The sequence below is a fragment of the Zingiber officinale genome, chromosome 1B (assembly GCF_018446385.1).
Source record: "Zingiber officinale cultivar Zhangliang chromosome 1B, Zo_v1.1, whole genome shotgun sequence".
Lineage (NCBI taxonomy): Eukaryota > Viridiplantae > Streptophyta > Magnoliopsida > Zingiberales > Zingiberaceae > Zingiber > Zingiber officinale.
In genome coordinates, this window is record NC_055986.1 from 2,115,255 (window position 1) to 2,140,000 (window position 24,746).

At 36.7% G+C, this 24,746-nt stretch overlaps 2 protein-coding genes across 2 annotated transcripts; both read left to right on the forward strand.

Moving 5' to 3' along the window:
- The first annotated feature begins 5,930 nt into the window (after positions 1-5,930).
- LOC121992612 (protein P21-like) lies at positions 5,931-6,838 on the forward strand. The gene has a single exon (XM_042547484.1). It carries the CDS (start codon positions 5,937-5,939, stop codon positions 6,612-6,614), a length of 678 nt encoding a protein of 225 aa, XP_042403418.1. The 5' UTR covers positions 5,931-5,936; the 3' UTR covers positions 6,615-6,838.
- Positions 6,839-21,531: 14,693 nt separating this feature from the next.
- Positions 21,532-22,387, forward strand: LOC121993574 (protein P21-like). Its single transcript, XM_042548194.1, has one exon. It carries the CDS (start codon positions 21,541-21,543, stop codon positions 22,219-22,221), a length of 681 nt encoding a protein of 226 aa, XP_042404128.1. The 5' UTR covers positions 21,532-21,540; the 3' UTR covers positions 22,222-22,387.
- The last annotated feature ends 2,359 nt before the right edge of the window (positions 22,388-24,746 follow it).

Here is a 24,746-nt window from a genome sequence, read left to right on the forward strand (position 1 = left end):
TGTCATTATGTTCCGACTCGACGTGTGTGATGTTTTTTATGTTTTGTTCATTGTGCCGCTATTGTATCCTGACCTGTGAGCCGCGGTTGTCTTTCAGACTGTGTGCTTTGTATATCTAACCTTCTTGTTGCTGTTATTTCTCGACCTGCGTGCCGAAGTCATATCCTGACCTACGTGTCGGAGTCTTATCCCGGCTTACGTGCTGATGTCATAGTCCGGCCTACGTGTCGAGGTTGCATATGGTTTTGTGCCACCGCGTCCGGCTCCGCGTTGTCAGATCCAGCTCTTCATCTGGCTCAGAGTTATCTACTCTTCCGGGTCACGACAACTCGAGCAGCGTCCCATCCGAGGGTGCCACCCTGGGCCAGGGTACGTTCTTCATTAATATTTTATACGCATTTCATTATTTTATGGCTTAGTCTAGTACTTATATATTCGTTAAATCTGTCTCGAGCATCGGGGTACCGGGAACCGGGTCAACCTAGTCGCTGGCTGCAGATAGCGTTGACCAGAGGACTTCTGATGACTTGGTCAACATAGAAGTCATCTCAGCATATCCCCCTCCGGGACGTCGCGACTCGGTCAACATTCCATCCACCTCACCCGGCGGTCCCTCTGACTTAATTTCGGACAGGATCAATTTAGCGCTGTCTGTGGAAATCTTCTCCGCCTGTTCTGGGACGTGAAGATGTACGACATCGGGAGGTTCTCTACCATTATCATAGTTTCGGAGGATCCCGACGAACATATTATCTTATACCCTCACTCCAACGGTATTCGAGAATCGAGGGATTGAGTTGGAGCTTCAGCTGGCCGATAGGTTAGTTTTTCCATTATGTTTTTCCTTGACTCCACGGGTATTCGGGAGTCAAGGGACTGAGACAAACCCTTAGCCGGTTGGCACGGCTCCCCGATCAGGTATGTTACAGGCTCTGCACCCTTTTTACGGTTATATAAGCTGCTAGCTCCCTGATAGGAGAGTAAGATCCTAGTTCCTTGATCAAAGACTAGGGTCTTCGATTTTTGATCGGACACTAGGGGCCCAGCTCCCCGCTCATACACTAGGGACACAACTGTTGAGCCCCGTGGTTATTTTGATGTGATCAACCAAGTTAGGTTAGGTCCTGTTTGTTGTTTGATCCCTGTGTCTAAGTGTGCAGGAGCTTAGGAGCGTAGGAAGTCGAGCGGAAGACACAACTAGCGAGAAGGACAGTACGGGAAGGGAGTCGACGGGCTCGGTGCGTCTGAAGGATGAGAGAGCTGCGGAAGAGTACATCGGTGGGCGAGAAGAACGTGCACGACGCTCGAGGGACTTAAAACCGGGACGGAAGACTACTCGAGGAGAAGGCTGAAAATTATGTGAAATGTTAACATGAAAGATGATGTGGCAAAAGATCTGGTTCAGCTTTATAATTTAGATGAGGATAAGGATAAGCCAAATTATGTGAATAGAGATAAAGCTTCATCCAGATAAGAGTTGATTCAGACAATGATATGATCCAACTCTATAAAAGGAGACGAAGGCTTTACGTTCAAAGTATCCATTCTTTCTACTACTACCGTCTCTGCACTCAGAAAGCTACACCATGAAACTCTGCGACCAGGGAAGCTCCAAGAGGAGTTCACTGTGCTTAGGACTTCAGGATCGGATATCATCATTTTTATTTGGTTTGTTTTACATATGTGCAAAGTCTTTGTATTATTTGTGATTGTAAAACAAACTGTATGCAGTTTCTTCGCCTTCAGAAGGTTTTCGGAAAGGAGAAAAATTAGTGAACAGGTGTCTCTCGTGATTAGGCCTTGGACGTACGAACCTTGGGAGGTTGGGAACCAAGTAAATCGTCAGTGTTCTTTTTTTGTGCCTTTGTTGTTATATTTTCACTGCTACTAATCAACTCTGATAGAACAAATAAAAGAACAAGCATGAAAAGATGAATCGATATTCACCCCCCTCTATCGATGTCATCGATCCTACAATTAGTATAAGAGGTCAAATTGCCAGAAGGTCTAACCACCGAGTCATACACACGAGTTATAGTCTAATTAAGCCATGTGAGTAGAATATTACCCTCTAATAAAGGAAGTGGGGGCTCCCGTGTCCGAATCAAGAGGACCAGACATCAGGCAGGAAGTCTTGGTGGACAGTCAGACAGAGAACTGATGTGCGCAGATTATAATATACACTTTTATGCATATTTGGATGCACATCTACTTGTATTCCATTAGCATAATCTATGTTGATTGCACCTTATTTCATTATAATGACATACTTCCATTATATTCTGTTCGGAGATATGCTCTTTGTATATTTTGATTGATTGGACGCATATTGGAGCGAAAATGGAACAAAAACGCACACGAGAACAACTATGGAAGAAATCAAACCAAGGTCATGTGACTCACACTACCGTACTCCCCCACTAGAGGCAAATCAAGTCACGACCGTGTCAAAATCCTATGGCCAGGCAGCACACAGTCGTGCCAACTTTTCAGAGACGAAGAAGGTCACGACCGTGTGACTTTGGCAGAGAAGAAGGTCACGACCGTGTAAGCCACATGGTCGTGTGACTCAACTCGATAGGAAGTCGGGTAAGGCCGTGTGAATCCATACGACCGTGTGACCAGAGCCGAGGCCAAGAAGAAGTCGGCCGTGTGGATCCACATGGTCGTGCCACGGGGCTATTCCACGCCAAAACAGAGTTGTGCTGAATTTTGGTCAGATTACAGACCGATCGTAAAATGAGCATAACTTTGCGTTTAGTTAAAGTTTTGGGCTGTTCTTTATACTGAAACGTAGATAACTTCAAGATCTACAACTTTACTTCAGATTAAATAGAGAGATAGCATTGTCTACCCATGCTAAATGGCACGACCGTGCCTCCCAACCGCGGGTTCATCTGGACCTTCGCCCAGACTGCAGTCCAAACTTTGAACCACCATAACTTTCGGTTCGATTTTAGCCAGGGCTCAATCCAAATATCAGATTGTAGATAATTTCAAGAGATACAACTTTGGTTCAGGGTGAATCATGAGAAAACCTGATTTAATAGGTGAAAACCCTGGTTTACCGGACCCCTATAATCTTGATTTTTCTGGGTAGTTTGGAGGAGGTATAAAAGGGTCAAGAACCTCATTCTTTGACTCATCTTGGGTTTGGGACTTCGTTCCTCTCCTTGGGGAAGGGTCCTCCCCTTAGGGGGAAACCCTAGAGCTTCATTCACCTCCATCCCTTGACGATCCGTTCATCACCGGAGCAAGGAGGCATCCCCAAAACATCGGAAACATCGACAAGCATCTCTTCTTCCCCTTCTTCTCACATCTAGGGTTGTAAGTATGCTTTACTTTATGTTTTGGGGTTGTTCTTCCTTTGCAATGCAGTAGATCTCCTTTCTAGGATTAGGGAGTATATGTGATGTGATGGAAATGTAAAACTATGTGAATTTACCATGTTTCTATTCAATGACTTGTTAATGCCTTGTTCATGTTTGATGAAATGTGTGTGTGAAGCTTATATATATCTTTTGTATGTTTTATCAAATGGTTGTGTAGAATTGTTAATCCCGTAGGGGGGATATCTTAGATCGTATGACCGAGGGGCGTCAGTGACAGGCTGCCCCGTTAACAGACGTCTAGGGTAACCTTGAAAAGAGAAGCAAATCTCCACAAGGAAGTAGGGAATCGGGCATACTCATTATTTCTATTTCTATGTTATTGTGTGTTAGTGTGTTTTTGTGTAGTATGACAGAGGGGCATTAGTGACAGGCTACCCTGCTAACGGACTTTATAGGAATCACTTCCATTTAGTAGCATAGGGCATGGAGTAGGAGATCATGTCGACTTATCCACTACAGGGGAGAGTTGGTAATGCATCTAACTTCCTACAAGAGCATGAACATAGAGGATATGAACTAAACAATCTATGTAACATCGCCTAGCATCACAAGGAAACCAAAATCCTAGAATCGCACTTTAAACCATCTCTCACATCCTCTTAGCTCAACCTCTCTCAAGATCCACCATCTCTTCTCTCTTCTCTTTCTCTTACTCTCCTTTCTAACTAATCTTACGTTTATCTAGATAATTCACCGTGCGAAGTTAACTAGTGCTTAATTAACAGTTCTTGTGGATTCGATATCTTTTTATTACTGACGATGAAACCGTGTACTTGCAGTTGCATAACAAGAAGCTCTAGTTGCGGCTAGGCAAGCAAGACGTAGTAGGTCACGTGACTGAGAGGCAAGGAAGTCTTAATAGGTCAAGTGGACCGAGAGGTAGGAAGACCTAGTAGGTCGATTGGACCGTGGGGCAGGAAAACCTGATGGGTCAAGGATTAGACGTTAAACGGATTGGCTTTCCGCTTGAGGGGGGGGGGGGGGGGGGCCTGTGGTCCTTCATTTGAGGGGACCGGGATTCTTGGGGTTACAAAGTTATAAATAAAGTCTCACATTGAAAAATATGGGAAAGATCATGGGTTTATAAGGAAAAGATATATATCCATTCGTATAAAGCTTATTGGGCAGAGCCCAAAAATAAAATCATAAGGACTTAGGCCTAAAGTGGACAATACCATATTTTATAGTTAACATTAAATGTACAAGTGTTTCTTGATTATAAATTAGTCTATTATTATAGTTTACATATTAAATATTTAATTTATTGGATCAGTTAGCCTAGGTCAGTAGATTTTTTTAGCTACACCCATGTCCGACTCTAACTCTTGACTCCCAACTTTGACTCTCAACTCGGTTCCACTCAACCGACTTTAATTCTTTATTCCCGTTCCAAGCGCTCCTTGGCTAAAATCGAAATGACCCTAGTTGTCAAAAGTTATAACGATGAGCTATCATTTAATGAGGATGTGGGCAACATTGCTGTTGTGGAGAGGAAGGTGGGAAATACAACCATTTATTCAAAATAAATGAGTAGCAATGACCATTTATTTCTAGAAAACATGGTAACGATGATAAAAAACTAGGAGTGCGAAGAGAACGTAGAAGATAATCACAGCCCTATAAAGGGTAGTTTGTCCTCAAGAGAAGAGGTATGCACACATAACACAAAAAAACCCTAATTCCTTTACATTTCTTCAACTTTTTCTTCGTACTTGAGTGTTGAAGTGATTATGTCGGGAAACCCCTGACCATCATTTTAACCTACTCCTCTTGACATGTTTTTCCTCTCAGACTCCTTAGGAACAAGTTACGCAAGACCACATGTTCGGGTAATCAAAAAATTATCAGCTCTTAGCAACCAATCATCAGCAAGTTGACCATCAATGTTCTCATACTAGATCCATAATATATATTTTTTAAAATTGTGAAAAAATATTGAAAATATTAAAAAAATTATAAAGCAATACTTAAGAAACAAATAGATAAACATTTACTATATTACAATTTATATTTAATTTAAAATTTTTAATATCATAAAAACAATATAATACAACTTCAATTTTACATCTCAAATCTCATCCACATATGTTATATCTTAAGTTTGAAATTTTAGAGACAAATATGTATCTTCTAATTCAATCATTATTTAGTAGAAGGATCAGAATTAATATAGTCATCTCTTCTAGATATATATATTTACCTAAGCATGCCCATCACAATATCTCTTAATTATTTTCCACGAATATGCCACATCTTTCCATTAAGTTTCTAGTTCATACGACTTTGAATTTTCTATTTACACATTTAATTAAACAGTTTAATTGTTCAACAATCCTATGCATGCAAGTCTTTCTTGACTTAAGGCTTGTAATCTTTTTAGTCATCCATACATTTTTGTGTTAAAGTCCTGTCGTATTTATTTTTTCTACTAGATTTTTTTATTAAATTATCCATTACTTGGTTAATAAGTAATGAGATTAATTGCCTCCACCATCTCTCTATAAATTCCCTGCTTTGCGGCATGAATCTCCACAAGCTTGAATCATGGCTACATCAACCAACGCCGCGCTCTGTTTCTTCCTCTTCCTCCTCCCTCTCTCCATTAACGCCGCCACCTTCCAGATCGTCAACAGCTGCTCAAACACCGTCTGGGCCGCATGGGCCACCACCGGCCCCCAGACAGGCGGCGGTAACCAGCTCAACCCGGGGCAGTCCTGGACCGTCAACATCAACGCCGGCTCCACCGGCGGCCGCATATGGGCCCGCACTGGGTGCTCCTCCGACGGCAGAAACTGCCAGACCGGCGACTGCGGGATGCTGCAGTGCCAGGGCTACGGCCGGGCGCCCAACACCCTCGCCGAGTTCTCCCTCAACCAGAACAACAACCTCGACTTCTTCGACATCTCCAACGTGGCCGGCTACAACGTGGGGATAGACTTCAGCCCCACCACCGGCGGGTGCCGAGGGATCCGGTGCTCCGCCAACATCGTGGGGGAGTGCCCGGCGCAGCTGAGGGCGCCGGGGGGCTGCAACGACCCCTGCACCGTGTTCGGGACGCAGCAGTACTGCTGCAACAATGGACCGTGCGATCCCACGGATTTTTCAAGGTTCTTTAAGGCGCGGTGCCCGGACGCGTACAGCTACCCGCAGGACGATCGAACCAGCACCGTCGTCTTCACCTGCCCCGGCGGCACCAACTACAGAGTCACCTTCTGCCCTTGATCGACTTGAAGCATGCATGAGATCGTATATATATAATTACTACTATAAGTCAATAAGATTTACAAAGATCTAGCTAATTCGACACGTTTCTATAATCATGGAGAATAAAACATGTGTGCTAGCTGAATTACTAGCGTGAGGTCCTCTGTTCACGCCTGTTCCTGCTATCCATCAATTAATATATTATTAGATTGCCATCAATATGATAATAGCTTTTATCTTTATTTTCCTTTTCTTTCTTTTGTCTACTTCTGTTCATTAATTAATTTATGATGCTGTTTGTTTGTTGGGTTGAGTCATGACATCAGATTGATATTTCTGTTCTTGAAAGCTACTGCCACCTAGATAAGGATTATGTTGTGTTTATATTTTTTTTTAGTTGAGAGAACAAGAAAAGAAAAGAAAGTAGAGACAGAGAGACGAAATTAATTAATTTCTTAGTCATCAGTTTTTCCTCATCTATTGAATGGTAAGCTTGAAAATTGTGCCTTTTCACATGGAATAAGATTTGATTTTCCCACTAATTCAAAATTCATTCTCGAAAGTAAACACAACATCAGGAGTTAAAAGCCATGGGACATGGTTTTCCGTGAATAAAGACTTTGAAAATACCCCAAGATAAAACTCACAAAACAAAACCGTAAAATATTTGACAACTAAAATAATTACCTCATAATTAAGGTTTATTTATATAAATGGTAAAAGAAGTTAGGCATCCATTCACTGACACGTCCTCTTCATTTGGGATCCTATTATTTATTAATCTCACTTTTATACTCTATTTACTTGAAGGAGCGGATGAGTGAGGGAAAAGATTTCATTGTAGAAAAATATCTCATTGGAGAGGGAAGAGATAAGGAAAAGAAAGAAAGGGAAGAGAAAAAAATCTCTAGGGAAAGAAGAGTTCTGGTGTTCTACGACTTGGTGCTCATCTATAGGTGATTTCCTATGTTAAATGTAGGATTTTGATGAGTTTTGAATTGGAGTTCGATGGAAGGACTGATGGCTGAGGATTTTGGCGATGCTATGGTAGTCAACACAACCTTCAAAGAAAAAAAAATAAAAGGTAGTGAGTATAAAATACTCAATAGGTATAAGAAAGATAATACATAATACTACATATAAGGAGATTGAAGGAAACAGTCTCATATAATAATACTTACTAGAAAAATAAAAGTACCAATATGATCATCTGCTAACAAAAACATAAAAAATAATATATCCCTCTATTCTGCTCAACTAGGTATCACAAAAAATCGAAAGTACATACAATACATTCAAACATTATCTGCATAAAATAAGCATATAACAAGTATATAAACAAATCTTGACTGCGAGCAAATTAAACTCGTGTTACAAATATTTGGTCTAGTGTATAGTCAGGGTCACTATCTGCGGCCAAACTCATGCTATTACTATCTGGTCTAGTGGGCAGACAAGATGAAATAGCTATCTACTTCCTCAGCTATTGACTGAGGACGAAATCACACTACCACTATGTAGTCTAGTGGACAGTCAGAGCGTATAAATGTTCCTGTCTACAGACAAACTCACGCTTCCATTATCCGATCTAGTGGGTAGTCCAAATTGTATATATACAAACAAATCAAATAAGTAGTAAAAATCTCATCCATGAGTAAAACCCTACCAGTTATACTACGGTCTAATAACATCATGTTTATAAATAACATCATGCAAGAATACAATAAGACTGCATGGATATCAAGAAGCAACATAGAGTAGATATCAAGGTAAAAATAACTACTAACTACTATAGGCAGCTAGATCATGCATTAAAATCAAAGAAACTACGAAGGTAAGGAAAAACTATCCATCTTAACGGTAGAATATGCTGACAATCTTCTAGTCAAAGTTTCTATCTCATTACAACAAAAACCCTCATAGACATCGGTTTTCCACCGGTGTCTATTACATTTTCGACCGATGTCTATGAAGCCGATGTAAAATGTCTGCCATTTTAGACATCGGGTTAAAACCGGTGTAGTATCACTTAACGACACCGTTTCATCAACGGTGTAAAATCGGTGTAATATTATATGTTAATAACACCAATTTTGGCAGCGGTATACGACCGATGTAATATTAGTTAATAACATCGGTTTATTGCGGTGGAAAACCGATGTAATATCTGTATTTTTTAACAGCACAAATTTGATTTCCGAAACAATGAAAAATCGACAGTAACAAAAAAAAAATACACAAATATTCACAAATTACACAAATATTCTTCATTCAACAGTATCCATAAAATACACAAATATTCACAATTACATAATCTTCTTACAACAGTATCCATAAAATACACAAACATTCTTTTTACATCAAAAGCTAATAGATATCAGAATCAAGGTAGAACATTCTTTTAACAATACATCAAGGTAGAACCGCACTTCAAATGTAATCTAGCATGCATTCAGCCCACTCGAACCGCACTTCATCAATTTCAACTCTGGAGTACTTGAGATTTGTAAACTGTAAAAACACATAAATAATATATTAGTAAAGATGCAATTTTGAAAGCTGGAAATGGTAAAGATGTAATTTTGATTTATTTATTTTTTTCCAAATATCTGCTCTAGCTCTAACGAGGCCAGTCTAGTTTTTCTGATCTCTATCCTTCTAACACTTCAAATCAAGCATTTTGAAAGCTTTTCAGTCTGGTTTTGCAATGAGAACTACCAATAAACTAAATTTGGAATGCAAAATATCTAAACCAAAGAAAGTCTCTTTCTAATTGATACTTGCAACAAAGATAATCTACAATACTTTATACAAAGTTAATTCATGATCAGGACCCAATAATCCACCATATATGTCAAATAACTAAAACAAATGTGTACATGTATCAAATAAAATAGAATACTAAGTTTTTAAAGGCTGCTGTGGAAGACTATTGTTCATAATGCTTAATTCATTGAAGGATAATTGCGCGCATATATGACACTTAGTATATGCTGCTTAGAATATAACATAGATAATTTGCTCCTTTTTATTAAAGTGTAGAGATTGATAAGAACCGACAGCATCATACAACAAATTACTAGGCATGATAATGGTTGAATTCAAAAATCATGGAAAGACCAAGAGCATCATATAACAAATCAGTGACCCTGAATTCTATTGAACTATTAATCATAGACGAGCACATAGCTGCCAAAATTGAAATAGAGAAGTTCAAAGACTACATAGAAACACATTAAGCACCAGGGGAAAAGCATAGCAACAGCAAGATCTGATATAATGAGGGAAAAGCTAAGAGACGTTCATAATCAATCAAAATCAAATATGAGTTTGTATCAATTATGATACTGAAGCAATGTTGGAAAATGCAACAAATTATCTTTAGAGCTTATATGCAAAATGGAAGATATTGTATTATTACCATTGCTGGAAGTGAATCCTTGTGGTCAACTCCAAAATTTTCAATTTTATCTTTCATATATCGCATGATATAAAAATCACATTGCTCCGCATCTGGTTGTTGAGGAGCCTATGTTAGAAAAGAAATATTGGAATAACTCATTCGAGGATAGTGAAACAGTTGCTAATCAAAAGGATCAGACATACCTTGACAACTTCTCATGTTGGTTGTTTTTTCCCTTTCCTTCCCACCTTCGCATTATACAATTTCAAGGCCCTTCATGCATATAACCCGTGGGAATTGTATTACCACATCAAAATACATCCATGTTTCAACAAAGGTAAGAAAAGAAGCCAAAAAACTTACATGTTGACAACATATTTCCAATCTTGATCACGAATGCGGTGACCAAGAGGATCTAACAAAAAAATTAATCTCCATCTCAACATTGATGATAGTCAAAATGCAGTGAAAACTACACAAAGAAATATAATTAGTGTATGCATCCTACATGTTCTCAAAATATGCAAGTGAGAGTGATATATAATGTTCTCCAGTGGCATCTATGTCAAACTCCAAATTGATGCAGGACCGGTCCGAAGCTGAAGTATGAAGCTCTCGTCTTACAGATCTCGAGCCCGCTCCTATAAGTATAGGATACGAATTAAAACTAAGTACTATCAAAAATCTTACTAACCATAGTCTACATAGGTAAATCATTTAATTATCCCTTTTGTAATTGTCTTACTTTCTTATGGAGTATGTAATAAATCTGTGCAACTTCAACTGATTAAAGATCCGGTAATTAATCATCTACGAATTAATTAATCAACCTATTAATTAATCATCTATAATTAAATCTATTTAATCATCAAATAAACATTATTAGAGTATTAGCTTACATAAAAGTTATTAGATTAATGAGACCAATCCTATTTAATTAACTAATATAATCTTAATTAATTAATCTTCTAATCAAACCAATTAATAATAAACCATTTAATTACCTATTTTCCATCTCCGACGGCACAGCAGCACGCGGATCGGCAGCGGCGGAGTAGGTCATGGTTCAGTCACAATGGAAACGCGACGATGGACGAAAGACAACGACGACGGCGAGGTCGTCGGCGTCGAGGGACAGTAACGACAGATGGTGTGGAATCTCGTCGCAGCAGTGAACAGGCCGACGGGGCTGGAGTTGCTCGCGGCCGATAGCGCAAGAGAAGAAAACCGAGCCACATCTGGGGCTATTCACGGTGGCCAGCATATCTGGGCGAGGACAACACACGTGCAGGGACGACAGAGGTCCCGAAGTGGTGGTTGTTGCTCGGGGAGGACGACGCAGAGAGGGAGGCCACCTGCCGGTGTTCGGGGCTCTCGTCGCAAAGAGGAGAGAAGGAGACGTAGGAGAGGGAAGTAGATAAAAAAGCGGCGTCAGCGTCCCCTGCCCGCGAGCATCGAGCGTCGCCGGTTCAGACGCGCGGCGGCACCGCGTTCTAAACCGTCCTCCTAAGTAAACATATCATTAAATAACTTTTGTAATAATCTTACATACGGAGAAAATTTCATTTTTAGTCGTATTTTCGATAACTACCTAATTGGTCGAATTCCACACTAAAAAAAGATTAAAATTGGAAAAGAAAATATTAATGTACTAAGAATGTGAATTTGTAGATAACAGTCAAATTTGGAAAAAGTATAATGTACAGGGCTAAAAAATATAATTCCCTTACTTATGGATGACAATACCAATCTAAATCCAGCATAAAGATATACAACTTAAGAAGCAATTCTTAGAGTTAGAGGGTTTTCGATACAATAAAAAAAATAGATACTGCAATCCAACACTACCAAAAAAAAACACCCTTTAAAGATAAAATTATTAGTCGCTAATTGAACATAGTGACCGATTATTGTCATAACTGTGAAATTGGCATGACATCATTTAACGACGGAATTAAATATTCTATCGCTGCAAAAGATGAAATTTAATTTTTGTCACTAAATATAACGATAGATTTAAAATTTCATCATTAAAAATAAAAATTTCATTTCTAATTTTAGAGACGAATATTAAATTTCATCTCTGGTAAGTATTACTAAATTCGTTAACAGTGCTGTGATATTCTAGCCAAACCTAGCGATGGAATATCAATATGTCGCCGCTAAATAGAGACAAATTATTAAAAATTCACCGCTAGGTGTAGATATTAAATATGAAAATAATGTTGTCATTTTTAGCAACAGATTTGAAAAATTCCTTCATTAGTTATCACATTTTAGCGATGGAAATTTTAAATTTCATCTCTAATTATTGCATATTAGCGACGACATTTTTAAATTTTGTCGCTAATTATCACATTATAGCGTCGGGATTTTAAATCTTGTTGCTAATTATTACATTTTTAGTGATAAAATTTTAAAATTCTATTGCTAATTATCGCATTTTCTGTAATTACAAAACTATTTTTTTCACATTTTCTCTTGTTTACATATATATCAATCAACTCCATCACAAACGATGATTTTCAAACATATTCACATTACACATTCTCAAACATAATATTTACATTACACATTATAACATTATACAAATGAAACAATCCACATAGCACATTCATAAAAACTGAAAGTATTAAATCCAATCTAAATTAAGTATCAAATTCAATTCAACAACAAAACAAAGAAGAATATCCATATATCTCAAATAAAGTATAATACATCTGAATATAATAATATGAAATATAGCACCTCATACCTCATACGACAATCAAATCCACTCCAAAACTAGCTAATAGTATTCAATTTTGCGGAAAGTATAATACAAAAACCATTAATGAAACAAGGAAAAACTAGTCATACATCATTTGAATAATGACTAACAAATTAAATTCAAACTAAACAAGGTGAACACTTTAATAATATGATTAGTTTGGATAGACAAAGTATGTTAGCTAGAAAATTATTCTACACACCTGAATACTAGTTTGAATATCCGTTGATGGTGATATATAGAATAGATCTACAATGCACCTGAAAAGATATAATACAATTAGAGATGCATCTAATATGAAATATAATAGATTTATTTTGCATGTTTCATAAGTGATAAACAAAAACACACAAAAGTAAAATGCTCATCCAACTTTGAGTCCGCTACTCATCAATATGGTCTTGAATGTCCTAAGTCTCCTAAGAGTCAAACAATGCAGCATTTGAACCATCCGAGCTATGAATTTTTGTGTTTCCCGTCCAATTTCCTCATATCTCATTCGGGATCGTCGCTCCTCTTCAAATTCTTTCGCTAATGTTGAGAACCAATTCTTTAAATCTTGATTTTCTTGTACTAAGGCATCTACTCTAGTAGATGATCCAAATCCGTTAAATGATCGACTGGGACGACCTCTAGCTCTAAGGGCGTGTTTGGTTCAAGTTATCAAACATAACCTTGGTTATGTGATTACCAGGTAATCACATAACTAAGGTTATGGGGAATAAAACATAACCATAACGTTGTTTGGTTCAATCAAGGTAATACTATAATTTAATTTAACATTTAATATATTACCCTTAGTTGAATTTGATATTCAATTAATTTTTGAAAATAAATTAAATTAAATTAATAATATTAATAAATAATAAGTTGATGAAATATGTAATAAATAAATATAATTGATTTAATTTTTTTTTAAATTTTATATATATATATATATATATATATATATATATATATATATATATATATATATATATATATAATTAAAATAAAGTTAAATATTTGATTAGAAAATTTAATTCTATCTCGTGTGTATATATATATATATATATATATATATAATTAAAATAAAGTTAAATATTTGATTAAAAATTTTAATTCTTTCTCGTGTTACTGTGCTTCTTCCACAATCTAGAATTCTACTGTGCTCTTCCACAATCTCGCATTCTCCTCTGTAAGCGGTGTGCCGCCTCCTCCGCGAATCATCGGCTCCTCCCCTGCTACCAGCTCCAAGTCGCAGCATGTCGCGATCTGTTTGCATGCCGGCGAGCACCACCGTGTGCAATTCAGCGCCACCAACTTAGATTTTAAATATACTGTTTACATTCACGCCACGCCCATGATCACGTCGCACCAGTTCACCACCTCTGCGAACCCACCCACGTTCCCCAAGTCCATGCCGGCGAGCACCACCTTGAAGCCCATCGCCTCTGCTGCCCGCACAATCATCGGCACGTTGGTGAACCGCCGTGTGCCATTCAGCGCCAACAACAGGAGCCGCGGTTGCAGCTCCAGGTGTGCCCGAAGGCTGACGGCGAGCTCCTGCGGGAGGTATGCCTCGCGCAGGAATTTGGTGAAATCGAGCTTGGAGGGTAATTTTGGAATAAATAAATTGGTAACCCTGGCATCATCCAAAACCTTAGATTTCGGAGGTAATGCAATTCCGGGTTGCATGCCGACTTTGCTGACGTGGCGGGAATTGTTTATTACCGGGAATCACTCATTACCTAAACCAAACAAGGTTTTTGTTGATAACCTACCAAGGTTATCAATGATAACCTACCAAGGTTATCAATGATAACCCCCAACCAAACACCCCCTAAGAGTTATCACCCGATCATATACAACTCTCGTTTGGGATCCAAAATCGTAGAGGGCGGAGGCCTTTTTCCTTCCACCATCTACTTTATAATAAATCTCATTTAACTGGTCTATGGATAGAGTTTGCACCTTAGTTCCCTCAGTAGCAGGCTAAGACACTTGTGCAACCCTAGCAGTAATTTCTTCCTATTTATATTAAAAAATTATTCATATAAGATATTTATTAAAAAAAGTTAATCATCGTTAACGGTTAAAGATATTCAAGTTTATATTCTTACGTCTAATGTCGAAAATCGACGATCCACAAATGTGTCATCCTTTAACTTGTGTGTCTTGGTAAATACCTCCCAACAAGTAATAGATCATTGTAGCTCACTTTTCTGAACATTAAAGAATACAATTAAATTAAGATATTAGAAATCATTGATAATTAAATAATTCTTATATAAATTTATTAATTTTAAACTCATCAAGTCTAAGGCATGCTCAATGATCGATCGGGATCTAGCTGTATGCTTTGTAGATCTAGTACTAAAGTCAGTCAGCTCAGTGTCTTTGTTGGCTTGAGCTATCGTTGAATTTGCCTCCCATCCGTCTTCAGCCTAGATGGCTCACTATGCATTCCAAATATCTTCTAGTACATAGGATGACCTTATTCTCTTTTATCTTGCTTTGTACAATATATCTTTATATAGTTTGGCACAGGCTGCGTTCCAAGTTGCATAAAATGTCACCTCGTGCCTTGGCTCCCAGATATATCTTTTCTATAACAATAAGTTCCAAAATTATTATAAAAATAATAAAAATTCTGATAATAAAAATTACTTACTAGAAATTTGTCATAATAAAAATCTCGCATCCCCTAGTTTACACGCCTCATTTTGAGTCTTGGAATCTATTGAATGTATCTCCACTTCTTTATTTTGAAATTCATCATAGTTTTGGGCCATGATGAAGTTTAGTATTTTCTATGGTCGAGCGAGACTTCGTTCGACAAACTGCTAACAATTCACTAGCTCTTCTTCTCTTTATCGGATATTCAAGATAGAAAACTTTACCCGTTTGTATTATGAAAATGAAAGGTTCATACTGTGAGTACCCCAGGTTGGTTTGATGTGATCAACTAAGTTAAGTTAGGTCATGTATTTTTTAATACATTATGTCTCAGTATTCAGAAATTTAGGAACACAAGAAGTCGAGCGGAAGACGAGGTGAGCGAGAAGGATGGCACAGGAAGCAAGTCGATGGGCACGGTGCATTCGAGGGACGAAAAGCTACGGAAGAATACACCATCAGATGAGAAGGACACACACCAGAGTGTTTGAGGGATGATAAACCAGAAGGAAGTTTACTCGAGGAGAAGGTCGAAGTTGAGTTTGGGTGAGCTCAACTCCGGATGACTGAAGCATCACCCAAGTGAAGAAAGTTTGAAAAGATAACTCCAAAGTTGACTTTGGATCTGCTAGCCACTGGAGTGAAGGCGCCTCCAAGGAACATGGAGGCGCCCTCACGCCTTAAAAAGGAGGCACCCTGTTGGATCATGGAGGCGCCCTGGATCAACCGAGGCACCTCCCATTTTCCAGAACCGTTGACTGACCTTTGGAGTTTGGATAAAGTTTTATCCACACTAAAGGCGTCTCCACCTGATCCGAGGCGCCTCTAGGTCGCATCAACACAACGATAATATCTTCTAGGAGGCTATAAAAAGTCCCTAAAGCTAGGAATTAAAAATCAACTTTTGTATTCATTTTTTAAGTAATTCCTAAGCATTCCAAGTCTGTAAGAGGCTACTCTGCCTTTATGGAGTCTTTTTAGTCGAGCTTTTCAAATGACTTGTATGTTAAACCACTTAGGTTATAACCAAATAAATTTTTGAGCCTTCTTAATTTTTAAGTTATTATTTTTATGTTAATTATTTATTTTAATTAATATTGTATCATTGCTTTGTTCAAAAGCAAGGAAAACTTATAACTTCTTTTCGAGGTTATTCACCCCCTCTAGCTAGCTTCGAGACCCACACATACTTGTTGAAACTTTTGTTTGCATTAACCTCACTAAATTGTAGTTTGAATGCATTCTGGCTCTTGTTCTTGGAGTCAGATCATACCAAGAATATTTGAATAACACACCTTTTTATTGGTAAGACATAATATTCAACATTTATGATTTATTCAGGTCTCTCATAATAACCAAACTCATAATTATTGTTGTTGATAGATCCTTTTACGCAAACATCAGTATTGAAAGTTAATCTGCAGGAATCTCGTTGTGTCATGCGAAATTTGAAGTCATTAACATAGTAACCAGAGTATGTTGTTATCTTAGTTAGAGATCCAGATGCAAAATCGATTATCTTGGAATCCTGCACATTTGATATTCTACAGTCATTCATCTAGAAAAGTAATTATGATACAAATTAAATGGAAGTATTTGATACGGATTTATGAATCTAAATTATTCTCTAACTTACATAGATTTGAAATCATAATGCAAATTTTGTCTCTAACTTTTCAACTATCTCACTTGCATCGATTGATGGATTTTGTATTTAAAATTGTTGTTCATAGAAGCTGTCACCGAAGGGTAATTTTAAGACAATTGAGTTACCAAACAAACATAATGAGATAACTGTTTGATTATATCATTCAACTCACCTTATATAAGGTTTGATCTCGTTATAGTTCAATAGCATATATATGTTCTTATGACATAATATTCTTATTGATTTAACCTTCTTGAAATAGATACACTTATTGGCTTAGCAGGAAATTTAAAAATAGAAAGTATCTTTGGGTATATCAACTGAGAATCATCAGAATTTCTAGAACACTTACGATATCTTAATTTCACATTATAAATAAAATAATATAAGTAGAAAGAATATGTTTCTTCAATAAAATAAACATTACATATTGACCCCTCAACTCTTACTTCGTTAAGAACATTATTCTTTAATTTTCTTAAAAACTATTCAAATGGATATATCTATCTGTACTACACAGAACCAGCTAGTTGTGCTTTATAAGATAGGTGAACTTGTAGGATTCTATTAAATAAAAAAAATTAGGTGATATGCGCTCACATATATAGTATAAGAGAAATATCTATTTCTAACCAAATTATATCAGCCATCATACTGTCAATCTCTAAAACATAGACTCAATTCTGTGAGTGCTTACCAAACACTTTATAGAAGTTATGAAAAACTACTGGAATAAGTTTTTTGCATGAACATATAATAGTCATGACTCTTTATTCTAAATATTTTTAACTTGTTCATATCCACGCATCGGGCCATATTCGAGACATACCCATCAGGGAATTTGATTTTTTCAACCAACTACATAAAACTTGCTTACCCTCTTTGTCGAATGTATAATAAATCTTTAGAAATTTATTTGTTGTTTCATTCTGAAGAACTCAGGAATGCTAACTAATTCTTTTAATTTCTCATATAATTTTGTAGTGTCTTTAGTTCTTTCGGGAACATTCATCACGGTATTGAAGATATTATCAAAAAAAAATTCTCAACATGCATCACATCTACATTATATCAAATGAGTAAATATTTCTAATATGACAGCTTTTAAAAAATATATCTTTTCTTCCAACCACACCTACACACCCTAACAAGTATTTATTTATCTTTTCAGAACCATGCTAAGATACTGGTAGGAATTTATAATTGTCTATTTGATCAATGATTTATTCACCTAACTTGATTGTTGGCTGAAGTTTTTTTACTGCAACATTTTTAATGAAATTTTTATTATTTCACCTGAAAGGGTGTTTAACTGGCAAAAATTTATGGTGATTATCAAACCAAGATACCTTTTCATTGTAAGATAATGAAAATACAGCAGATTTTGTCATGTAATGTGAACATGCTAATTAACCAACCATGCTTCATTCCGACAACATTGAATATGTTGAAAAATTACTAATCATCCATAATAAAGCAGCATACAATGTAAAATTAGTTTTAATTGCAACATCATAAATCTTGAAGTGTACATTTCATAATTCATTCAGTTCAGTAATCAGAGGTTGCAAGAAAATATCTATCTTCTCTTTTAGATTCGTTAGACCTAAAATAAGCATAGTAAGAAACATGGTGGTAAGTTATACGATGTTAATATAACTGGCCAAGATGAATATTACTATCCCGACTAACCAAATAGCTGAAATCTATCTGCAGAAAGTCTAAGTCTCATATTATGTGGTTCCATTATAAAGGAACAAAATGTTGTATCAAGATGTTTTCATGCAGGGGAGTCACAAGGATGACATATTATACCTTCTTCGTATACATGCTCATGATATCACCTCATGTGGCTTGCTGTTGCAGTAGATACATATAACATTGAAACCTAACAATTAACGGGAAGTAATACATAACTTTCCATACAATCTTTTTCTTCTTCTTCCTTGATATGCGACTACCATACTTATAATGAGGGTGAATATAAATTCTGCATTCAATCAATTCACTCTCTTTATTCTAAAATATCATGCAATTACTTATACAATAATTATTCTTCTCTACATGCAAACGTAAACCCCTCACCAATTTCTTTATGTTATAGAAGCTATCAGTATCTTTCTAAGAAATAATATTTTGCCTTGATATTCAATAATCTTGTAGTAATTAATAGTTGGAAATGACTAGATGGAATGTCTTTCATACTTCTCTTTCAGTAGCCTTTAACATATTATACAGTTGCTAAATTTTAAGTGTAGGTATTTCATCTATATTGGAATGATCAACTGCATTTATTGTGTTGTGAACCATTGATTACATTGCATTCTTATTAGATGATGATTCCCCTATAGCAGTTGTGTTAGATGAAGAAGCAACTGAAGTTCCAATCTGATGAGTCAAATAAAGGTCTCTCTGATAGTACCAGTTGTAGTAATTATTCTCATCACAAAAAACTATATTTCTATATTTGTAATTATTATATAAACATCGTAACTCGGCACCATTCTTACATTTTGGATAATTTATAACAATGTTCACAAACACTTCTACTCCAACAAAATATTCATATCAGATAAATCTATTTTCTAATTTATTATACATCCAATCTTTGCTCATATATATTGTATCCTAATGAACTTAAAATTTTCAACATTACCAACACAAGTAGTTTTACTTAGCAATTATGCAATCAATACAAGAAAGGTACTTCAATATGGTGGCAAAAGGCGAATACACTCGCCCCCAGCGCCCCCTCCAACCCGTCCCAGGGTCAACACAGAGGAGGTAAATCACGGGCGGCTACTAGCCTTTGGAATAGTGACTAACACATAAGGGAGATATTTATCTTGGCTTTGCCGAGATTCGAACTCCAAACCTCATGGTGGCAATACCTCATGTGCTAACCACTAGACCCATATATTCAAGGGGACAAAGGTAATTCAATACCATGTATAAGAGAGGTAATACGAAACTTAGCATATTATTAAGCATGCATCCATCAACACAAGAGTGGTACTACAAACATGATTCCATATATTAACTAAACATGCCATGAACGTATAAAAAATAAATATAAAAGACCTCGTGGCCAAGGTTAAAATATAAAAAATAAATATAAAAGACTAGGTTAAAATCCTCCATAATTATATTTAGGTTTTTATCATAAACCTTACAACTAGCTAGTTGGTCGAGACCTCGTGGCCAAGGCTGACATCGCGGTAAGCCTGAGGCCAAGGCAGATCTGGCCGGTTAAGCTCTCAACCGGTTAAGCTCTCGGGCGCAAGCTCATGGTCGACCAAACTCATGGACGAGAGTTCATTGCCGGCCAAGATTGCGGTCACGAGATCACTACCGACCTAACTCGCGGTCACGAGCTCACGACTGGCCAAGCTCATGACCGAGAACTCACGGTCGGAGCTCGTTGTTGTTAGGGTTAAAAATTAGAGGAGAGGGAAGGCAGAACATCATACCGAGATCGAGGAGGAGAGGACACCGAAGACACTAGAGGTTGGAGGGGATGCCTAAAATCGGAGAGGGCATGGTCACCGGTGATATCGCCGGAGAGATCGAGAACATGAGGAGAGTTTGCAAGATCGGGATTTAGTCCTAATTTTGATCACGAAATTAGTGACGAAAATTTTTTCCGTCCTTATTTAGAGACGAAAAATCATTCCATCTCTAATATTTAAATATTGTAATGATAATTAGCAATAGAATATTATATTCCATCGTTATTTAGAGATGAAATTTAAATTCAGTTTCTAATTAAAGACGGAATATAATATTCGTAGCTACTAAAACCATATTAACTATGTTTTTTATATTAATACCGACCGTTTTAGCGACGACATTATAGTTCCGTCTCTATTTAAAAATGGAACTTTAAGTCAGTCTCAAATTAAAAATAAAATGTTAATTCCATTTCTAATATAGTGACAGGAATATATTCCCGTCTCTAACTCCGGTGCTAATTATATTTTTTTTTAATGCAACAGTAAATTTAGAAGTCCTGAACGAGCATTCTATAAAATTATTTCCTTCCTTTAAAAATGTTATAAGATCAAAATAAGATATACATTAGGTGGAAATCTTACCATCGATTACTGAAAATTCTAGGAGTTTTCTACAATAAGAGGTCAAATATGTCTTCTCCTCTGGATATCTATCCAATCGTGCCCATCGCAATTAATTTCTCTTATTTTCCACAAGCTATCTCTTCCCATCCATGCGCCTTTGAAAATTCTATTTACACATTTAAATTGTTCGGCAATCCAAGCAAATCTTGCTCGTAATCGTTTACGTACATTGTTTTGCTTAAAGGACTTTTCATACATATCCATTAATTTCTTAAAATTTGATCCATTACTTAATTAATAAATTATTAAATTGATTGCCTCAAACCGTCTCAATAAAAGTATAAAACCCCCACTTTTCCCATTAATTAATTCCTATAAGCTTGAGCATTATGGCTACATCAGGCAACGCCCTGCTCTGTTTCTTCCTTTTCCTCCTCCCTCTCTCCATTAACGCCGCCACCTTCCAAATCGTCAACAGATGTTCCATCACCGTCTGGGCCGCGTGGGTTTCCACCGGCCCCCGGACAGGCGGCGGTAACCAGCTCAGCCCCGGCCAGTCCTGGACAATCAACGTCAACGCCAGCACCACCGGCGGCCGCATTTGGGCCCGCACCGGCTGCTCCTTCGACAGCAGCGGCCGAGGCAGCTGCCAGACCGGCGACTGCGGCGGGGTGCTTCAGTGCCAGGACTACGGCCGGCCGCCCAATACCCTCGCCGAGTTCGCCCTAAACCAGTTCAACAACCTGGACTTCTTCGGCATCTCCCTCGTGGAAGGCTACAACGTGGGGCTAGACTTCAGCCCCACCACGGGCGGATGCCGAGGGGTCCGTTGCTCGGCCAACATCGTGGGGGAGTGCCCGGCGCCGCTGAGGGTCCCGGGGGGCTGCAACAGTCCTTGCGCCATGTTCGGGACGCCGGAGTACTGCTGCACCAATGGGCCGTGCAGGCCCACCATTTGGGATTTCTTTAAGAGGCGGTGCCCGGACGCCTATACTTCCCCGCAAGATGACCAGACCAGCACGTTCACCTGCCCCGCCGGCACCAACTACAGTGTCACCTTCTGCCCTTGATCTAATTCGACACGTTCCTATAATCATTGAAAATAAAACATAGCGTGAGGTCTGATTAGTGATCAGAACTGTACGGATGTACCTATTATCTATCATGAAATAATCATTAGGTCGGCATCAATAACTCTGCTTTTCCTCTTTTCTTTTGTCAACTTATGTCCATTTATTCATTTATTAAGACTAAGAGATAATGGCAAAATCAACTCGGATGATATATGTCTTTTCCCGGACTATTTCCCCTTTCTCTGAGAAAATCTCAATAATTTCTTTCTTAAGATTGAAGGTTACCTGGGCTACAGCTAGGGGTGTAATCGAGTTGAGTCGAGTCCAACTCTTCGATGTTTGAATTTGCTCATTTATAATTGAGTCGAGATCGAGCTTTATTTAACGAATATATTTATGGCTCATGAACTTATTCAAACTTTTATCGAGCCTAAACGAGCTTAATAAATATAAATTATAAATTAAAATTTTCATTAAAAACTAAATTATATATTTTAAAAAAATTATAATATTCTTGTTAAAATTTATAATTTTATTCTAATCAATAAATGTAATATATTTGTCTATGTTTTTCATAAGTAGAGTGTAAAATCTATAAATTCAATATCAAAATTATTATTTTTTTTATTTAAAAATTGATTCATGAGCTTAACGAACATGTTCATGAACTAACGAGTCGAATATTGTGAAGCTTGAGATTGATTTGTTTATCTTAACGAGCCTAATTAAACGAGCTTAAACGAGCATTTATCGAATCGAGTTTCGAACAACTCACGAGCGACTTGGCTCATTTACACCCCTAGCTATAGCTCTTCCCTTGCTCAGTGAAGATAGTCTTGCGTAGTATTTATATAAATATTTATTTTAATAAATATTGGGATTAATTTTAAACGGATATAAAATAATTTTTTCGAAATTATTATGTTAGGATAAAATATTTTGTACACTTGGTATATCTTATTATGAGATTGATGATATTGACAGCTTAGAGTGAATGATATTCCAATGAATTAGAGAAGATAAAACTGACAAATAGATAAACATTTACTATATTAATTACAATATATATTTTTAAATTTTAATATGATAAAAGGAATATATAATACAACTTCAATTTTATATGTCATGGTCTCATCCACGTGTTAAAAAAAAGTGCAGACTGAACTTGAGTCCAAGCAGCAAAGTCCGAACGGACTTAATGGCCAAGTGGGCAATCGGTGGATTGGTCAACCGAGCAGTAAGTTCAACGTCGTTGTTACACTTAGGCAAATTTTACCCTGATTGATCTGGCATTCGACATGCGTAGATCGTGCCACTCCCTTCACGCTCACACATGAAAGAAAGTATCTCCCTATGTATTTGTTCACATCCTTAATACATATGAATCAATATAAACTAACAAACATGCCTTGAAATTCTCAATATGAAACTAAAATATGATTTACAATAGAGCTTCTATCATCTTCCATCTCTTCTCCATTCACAAGTATTCAACACCACACATGTTAGATCTTAAACTTAAAATATTTGGAAAAAATATTTATATCTGTGATTCTAATCTATCTCTTTATATCCATGTTCTTTCTTTATTAGAACTTAGAAGGATCAGAATTAATATATTGCTATATCATACTTTCCATACCGAGGCGAGGATGATGATGTAAAGATCGGCCACATTAATGCATGTTTTTTCGCTAATCTAATGTGCCTATCATTATAATCTTTTGAAGTATTAGCATAATCTAATAAGTATATTTACCTCATTATATAATTTCACTGATTAGAACTAGCACTAAACGCAGCTAAACTTTGTATAGTTTTTCAATTGTAAAGTTTCATAATATATAGCTAGAAGATTGCAAAAAATTATATATTTAATTGTAATTTTAAAATAATATAACAATACAAATAAATCAGGATATTTTTTTAATTAAAAAAAACCAAAAGCTACGTGTATTTTTAACATATAATTAATCATTATTTATAATTGGTTAGCTGAAACTTTCTACACTAAACGTTTCTATTTGATCTTAAAATGATATGGTTGCTTTAAGTACAAGCTAGGTTGACTTTAATCTATGTGTTAAATTAATGAGTAGTTTTTATATATACTTACATCTTTAAAACTCTCTGTAGTCCTGTTTCAAAAATAGCTAGTCTTCGCTGAAAGGTCAATATTATGTAGCTCATGAACACTTTTAATGGATAAGGATTATGTTGCGTTTACTTTTATTTTATACAGAGAGAGAAAAAAAAAAGAAAGAACATGGAAATTAAAGAAAGTAAAATAAAAGAGAGGAAATTCTAACTAAAAAAAGTATTTACGTAAATGTCAAAGAAGTTAGGCATCCATTCACTTCCACATCCTCTTCAAAGATATAAAACATCAACAATTGTCAGAACTAGAGGGCTTTCAACAAATAATCAGACACTGCAATCCATTAGTAAATCAAGTTTCAAGTTCATACGCCTTTGAATTTTCTATTTACACATTTAATTAAACATTTTAATTGTCGGCAATC

What these genes read in the sequence shown, in the direction of transcription:
- LOC121992612 (XM_042547484.1), top strand. Translation starts at nt 5,937, where the DNA reads ATGGCTACATCAACCAACGCCGCGCTCTGTTTCTTCCTCTTCCTCCTC.
- LOC121993574 (XM_042548194.1), top strand. Translation starts at nt 21,541, where the DNA reads ATGGCTACATCAGGCAACGCCCTGCTCTGTTTCTTCCTTTTCCTCCTC.